This window comes from Charadrius vociferus, unplaced genomic scaffold (genome assembly GCF_000708025.1).
Source record: "Charadrius vociferus isolate BGI_N301 unplaced genomic scaffold, ASM70802v2 scaffold235, whole genome shotgun sequence".
NCBI classification, from domain to species: Eukaryota; Metazoa; Chordata; class Aves; order Charadriiformes; family Charadriidae; genus Charadrius; species Charadrius vociferus.
Genome location: NW_009648536.1, coordinates 1729232 through 1735231, shown reverse-complemented (window position 1 = coordinate 1735231; position 6000 = coordinate 1729232). Strand labels below are relative to the sequence as shown.

Genomic DNA, 6000 nt, shown 5'->3' with positions numbered 1-6000 from the left:
TTTCTTCATATCTGCTTATTTTTAAAATTATCACGCATAGCGTGTTTGAAAGTTAACAGTAACATTTCATACTACCACAGGGTTGTGATACGCAAATTTAAAATATTTTAAACAGACATGTATCTTTTTTTAAAAAAAATCCTATTACATAAGCAATATTTGCATAGAATTATACAAGTAAATTATACAATATTTAAGCAGCAGCAACTTATGCTGAAATTTAGAACTAGATTAAGCTTAGTTGTGGCACAGAGATCAATGTACTAAAAGTACAAAGCGCACACAATATTGTCCCCATTCTATTGCCCAGAGGCAAATGACTCCAGATTATACTACTTTACATTGTTCTTTGTATATTACATATGTGTACATCTTTTAAATACTTAAAGAAATATTTAACAAAATAATACAATAGGTTACAGTAACAGTGAACTGTTGTCCTGATGCAGCATGTCCTTTTCTACAACTTCAAGCAGTTCTTCTCTTCAAGCAGTTCTGGAAATACAGTTTTCCATCTTTGGCCTCTTCTTTGCTTCAGTTATTACTCTTTACAAATAAAGAGAGAAGAATAACAAACATTCATTAAAGTTCAAGAAAAACAAACAAATCAAGCTAATCCAAAACTCCTTTCATGATTCTTGTGGTTACAGTTAGCAGTCAGGAAACGTGGGCTCTGCTTTCATCTCAGTCATGAACTTCCCAGAAAAGAAATGCTGATGCCAATTAAAAAAATGCAGATGCCTTAATTTCTGAGTCCCCAGCTTTAGCTAACTGTGACAAATTCAGTCAAAACCAATGAACACTTCAAGGAGAAATGTGCTACATCGAATACTGTGCGCAGTTAAGAATCTCATATTACCATGCAGTTCAGCTTGAAAAAGCTGAGCCCAAGTATTTCCTTATTCTGAGGATACTATTACTTGCCATATTTCTAGACTGCGAGGCTAAAGCCATTACTGTCTATTTACACTTTGAGATGTTTGGGGAGATGTTTTATAAATCAGAAGGTGATTTTATTATGAGTCATCAAAAAATTTCCATCAAAACTCTCCGCGTGTGTGTATGCATGTGTGTATGCATGTGTACATGTAAAATATTACACAACCAAAATAAAGTGGCTTGCTCTGGTCAAACTAGTGTCTGTCACTGAAAAGCTCTGAAAAGCAAAGAGAAAAACAGGGATCCACAGGTAATTAACTGTTTTAACACTTCTTCTTTCCCCCAAAAAACAGTTAAAATAGTGAGAAATAGTTTTTCAGGTGTAAGCCCCACAAAGCTTTCAGGATAAAAACTCAATTGGTTTCTACCCTTCAAAGTATTCCCTATAAAATTAGTGGAAAATTAAAAAAAAAAAATCTACTAAAATATCCTGTCTGTTCTAAACAGCACCGTTTCCTGTTGTTTCCTGCAACCTCCTCTTGCCAGCCTGAGGACAGATAATGATTTAGGTATCGAGCCTCACAAGCTCTTGGGTGTATCTATTGTTTTACGGGAACACATTAAATGCCGTGCTAGGTCAGCTCTACCCGACGTACAGCTGCAATCGCCACTGCAGCTGCCCCTGGCACGGGAGAGATTGGCCCAAGGACTCCCCCAGCATGCAAGTTCGCTGGGTGGGTCTCTGCACGCCCCCCCAAGGCACAGGGGGCACCCCACCACACAGCAGTGCACTAGGCATGGCGGGGCCTTCCCACCTCTCACTCAGCCCCTCTTACAAGAGGGATTCAGTCCATTACAGACCTCAAATTCTTTCATGGAGTTTTACTCAAGAGAGGACAACTTTTAAGGTGGCTGGCAATTTTACACTCTCCCAGGCAACGTCATTCTATATAATGTTTCAGAATGTGCTCGATTCAGGAATCAGAAGACAGGACCTATCAACAGTAAATGCAGTTGCGCAGCTTTGAAGACATTACACAACATCTCTGCTTCATTTTCCTCATCGGGTAAGCTGGGATTGTACGATGTACTTACCCGCTTCGCAAGGCTCTTAGAAGTAGTGCATGTCTGAACCCACTATAATTTCTCAGTGTTGGAAAGTACAATCTTATCCAGCCTGACTTCTAGTGCAAAATGTACTACATTCACCGTCAGCAGATTTAAGATGACCAGGGACGAATAAGTAAACCTACCTGAAGGAAAGGTACCTCAGAGAAATGTTATCTTTCCCCTTTCTTTCGATCACACCATTGCCCGAGACAGGCAAAGCCTGCAGCTACAGGAGACAGACCTACCTTACTGTGCGCTGTTGCCAGGTATCCTTTCCTCACATTCAACATCTTGCAGTTCTATAACTTCTACTTTAGAATTTCTTCTTTCACACCGCACATTAAAAGGCACATGGGGGTCCTCAAATGGCCCATGGTCAGCTTCATGGTATCCCTCGTAGGATGGAAAGCTCCCTCCCCGAGAGCTGTGGCTGTGCACCGCAGGGTGGACAGCAACAGTCACTGAAGCCGAGGCAGTCACAGTAGTGATAGGCTGGCAATACACTGGTCCTGCGGCGCCCGCGGCACCGAATGCCGGGCTTCTCATGTTATGAGAGCGAGCCCTGTGGCCCAAGCGATCCCTATTGCTAGGTCCTGAATGCCCTTCAGTAGAAATTTCAAAAGCATCCCTGCGAGGGCGGTAAGGAGGTGGTCGCAGCCCTTCCCTCGCTTCCCGTTTGGGTTGTCTGCCCTGACGCCACGCCTGCTGCGTGCCGGACTCCGGATTTGATTGTAATCTGGGACTTGACGGATGCCTTGTCTCTGGCTGAACCACCTGAAAGAGAGATGTACAGTTATGCTCTGACAAAGCGAGGCAAGCAAACACTTTGCTCGCTTATATTTTATGCTGAGAACAATTATAATAATGCTGTCCTGGCTCTAACTCTACAAAGGTAATGTTCTGCAGTCTGGTAATTGTTGATTTTTCCAGACAGTTTTTGTCTGGAGTTGTAAGAACCAGGAAAGCATACCTTCAGAAAAACACAGGATGACAGCTGAAAACATTATTGTAACCTTCCTGCATACTGGTCCATCTTTTCAAAGGGATGGGTGACAAGCACTTGATCTGAACTCGTTTAACAAGCAGAATCGCAGGCATTTGGAAAAGGCTCTATTCCACGCAGGGTACATACACAGGATGTTAGTAGGGTAGTTTGTATAGACTGTAGGAATCTGTTTTCTGATTTCCGTAAAAAGCGTGAAGCGCAGCGGCCACATCAGTCAATAAACCGTGACCAACTTCAAATGTGGCTGTGCTTGTACCTATTTCTAGGCCTCTGCTGAACAAAAACAGATCCGCATTGCAGCTCAGCATGCAGCATCAGCAGGGGTAGGAGACAGAGCTTTTCCACTTTCCTTTGAAATCCCCGTTATGCCAACCGGCAGCAAGATGCAACAGGCCCAAGACTTGGTACAAGCCTGAAACTGTTTTCTCGTGGATCTGTCAATCTTTCTCCCCAAAAATGTGCTGTCAGGGAGAGGTTTATAAGATGTTGATCCACAAGACACTGTGTGGAAGAGGTCTGGATCTTTTAATCTCTCTCTCTGAAAAAAGCCATCAAACAGACTGAGAGCTCTCTCTTGTGGCTGGTGCCAATAGGATGTAACAGCAATTATACATGCCAGACCTCTGCTTTCGTACCATCATTTTACCCCCAACTTGATTCTGAAGGAGAGGACGAGGAAAGCCTTCACTCCTTGCTTAGAAGTTTTGGCACAAAGTCACAAAGCATAATCAGCCAGAAATATGAAAGGGCTTTCCACAAAAATAGATCGATTTAGATTAAAAAAACCCACTCTTCTTGCCCTCCTGCCAGCCAATATGCAAGCTACTTACAGTGGATCTTGCGAAGACAGGATTCTCAGTGGCTTCCACTATTACTTGATGGGCTGGTGCCCCAGGGCCTTGGGTGGCCTCATACTGATGAAGTTCTTCACTGATGCCGGACACTGTGGTTTGAGAGCTGTACTCCGAATCAGAGGAATCTGACCCATTATTTGTGTGCCCAGGTGGCAGCGCAAACCTCACGATGCTGGGGGGTGGCTCAGGAGACGGTGTGGGCAATCTGTTTCGCCCATTGGCTGGAGAAACCTGATAATGACAATGCATTCAGTAACATTATGTTAGCGTTACCCTTTTAATCATTAGTGCTTGACACAAATGTTCTTTTGCCAAATATAACCTCCCATACCACCAGAACCTTAGCACCAGTTTTCTGATGAACATTTATACTGAACTGAAAAATTAATGAAAGAAAAAGAGACATGATCTCCATCTGTGGATATGTCTGTAAACAGGATTACACAGATTCTTCTGGGTATCATTGTCTCAGGAAGTGCATGTATGTGTGCACACATGCACTTACACTTATAAAAATAATACACAGACTTCCTCCCCCTTCAGCATACATTAGCAATGATTTCATACAACCACCTCAAATGCGTATGTATAGTATGGTCCAGTGTTAATTTGCAAAGAGAGATCGACACACACATAATAGCGACATATGTGGTAATAGCATGTGCACATATATATTGCTTGAGTAAGGGACATATCGTGTATACTATCAGGAGTACAAAAGCTTACACAGTCGTCAAAACTGTTTTGCTAATACTAAAAAAATAAATACTTCTGAAATATTACTAGTGCTGTATACGTACCTTGTGTTTTATTCTGGTACACACACGTAGATATATATATACAGACACGTGAAGCGTAGCACACCGATTCTACTAAAATGTGATAAAGATAGCCCTATGTAACGCAGTAATTGTGTGAACTATAGAGGAGGTAATGAATAATCAACAACCAAATACAAATTTGGTATCTATGAATCCTTTTTTGCTGGAGTTGGGCTTTATACTGTAAAGTCATCAACATCTAATAAAAGCCTTCCACCTATCAAAAATGTTGCTTGAGCCAAGAGCACACTGCAAGGAGGGGAGACTGGACGGGGGGGACCTTCTGGCAGACCGGTCATGTTAATCAAGGTGTGGTCTGTGGACCACCACTGGTGTATGTTGGTCCACACAGGCCTTCCTGGTGGTCTGCTCAGTTAAATATTTTGAGGAAAGCAACAGAGGCATTGAGGTAGGAAAGATGAAGATATGTGTACAAAACGAACTGTCTTTTGCAAAATATTGGGGAAAATCCTTATTTTACAAACTAGTTTGCATATCAAATTATGCTCTTAAAAGCATAAATAATCCCACAAGTTTGCTGATTGCAGCTTCCAAAACAATACTTATTTAAAATATAGGTAGAAGAATATCAACTAAATAACAACCAGCACTTTTAATGAAGGTAAAAAAAAAACTAAAGCAAGAAACATAAAAACTAAAAAAATCCAAGAGAATTTTAAAAATAAAAAGTTTTTTAAAAGGGGGGAGGATGATTTAGGGGGGCAGGGGTGCAGACATAGTATTATTTCTTCTGTTCACCATTAATTTTACTGACCTCAGGGTATGGTCCAAAGAATGAAAGAAGAACAGGAAGCAGCACCAATCCATTGAGAACTCCCAGAATGGTTAAGATTGCCAAAACAGCAAAGAAATACCTGAAGCAGTGTTTAAGGGGTTTGGGGGAGAGAATGGCCACAAATATTGTTACAAATTACTCCTACATATGTTAAAATAATACATATACGAATTAAATCTAAAATTTTACTAACATTTTACTAAATAATTATATCACTTTTCATATATAAATATAGGGTTTTTTACCTTTTGAATTAGAGAAGCTACATTCCACAACCCAAAGTGTTAGTTGATAAAGGAAAGAAAAAAATTACATTTGTTAATTTCCCAGAATCTGGAAGCATGTAATGTTATTTATGAATGTGTTACACAAACACAAAAATATGGAATGTGCAGTGAATAGCTGAATGGATTGAAAGCACAAATACAATGAAAAGGGGCCCCCATTAGTGAAAACCCAGCAGAAGCAAACAAATGAAGTGAAGGGTGTAGAATTTAAACAATTTAGCCTAGAAGGAAAAGAAGCCCTCTTCTC

General features: G+C 40.8%; 1 protein-coding gene across 1 annotated transcript in view; it reads right to left on the bottom strand.

Annotated features, from left to right (window-relative positions):
* Positions 1-2235: 2235 nt before the first annotated feature.
* Positions 2236-6000, bottom strand: part of PTCH1 (patched 1) — a 40322-nt gene continuing 36557 nt past the window's right edge. The window contains exons 19-21 of the mRNA XM_009885833.1: positions 5446-5545; positions 3826-4080; positions 2236-2763 (exon numbers count right to left, since the gene is read on the bottom strand). Of these exons, the coding sequence (XP_009884135.1) occupies positions 2236-2763; positions 3826-4080; positions 5446-5545 (883 nt within the window). The remainder of the gene's footprint in view (positions 2764-3825; positions 4081-5445; positions 5546-6000) is intronic.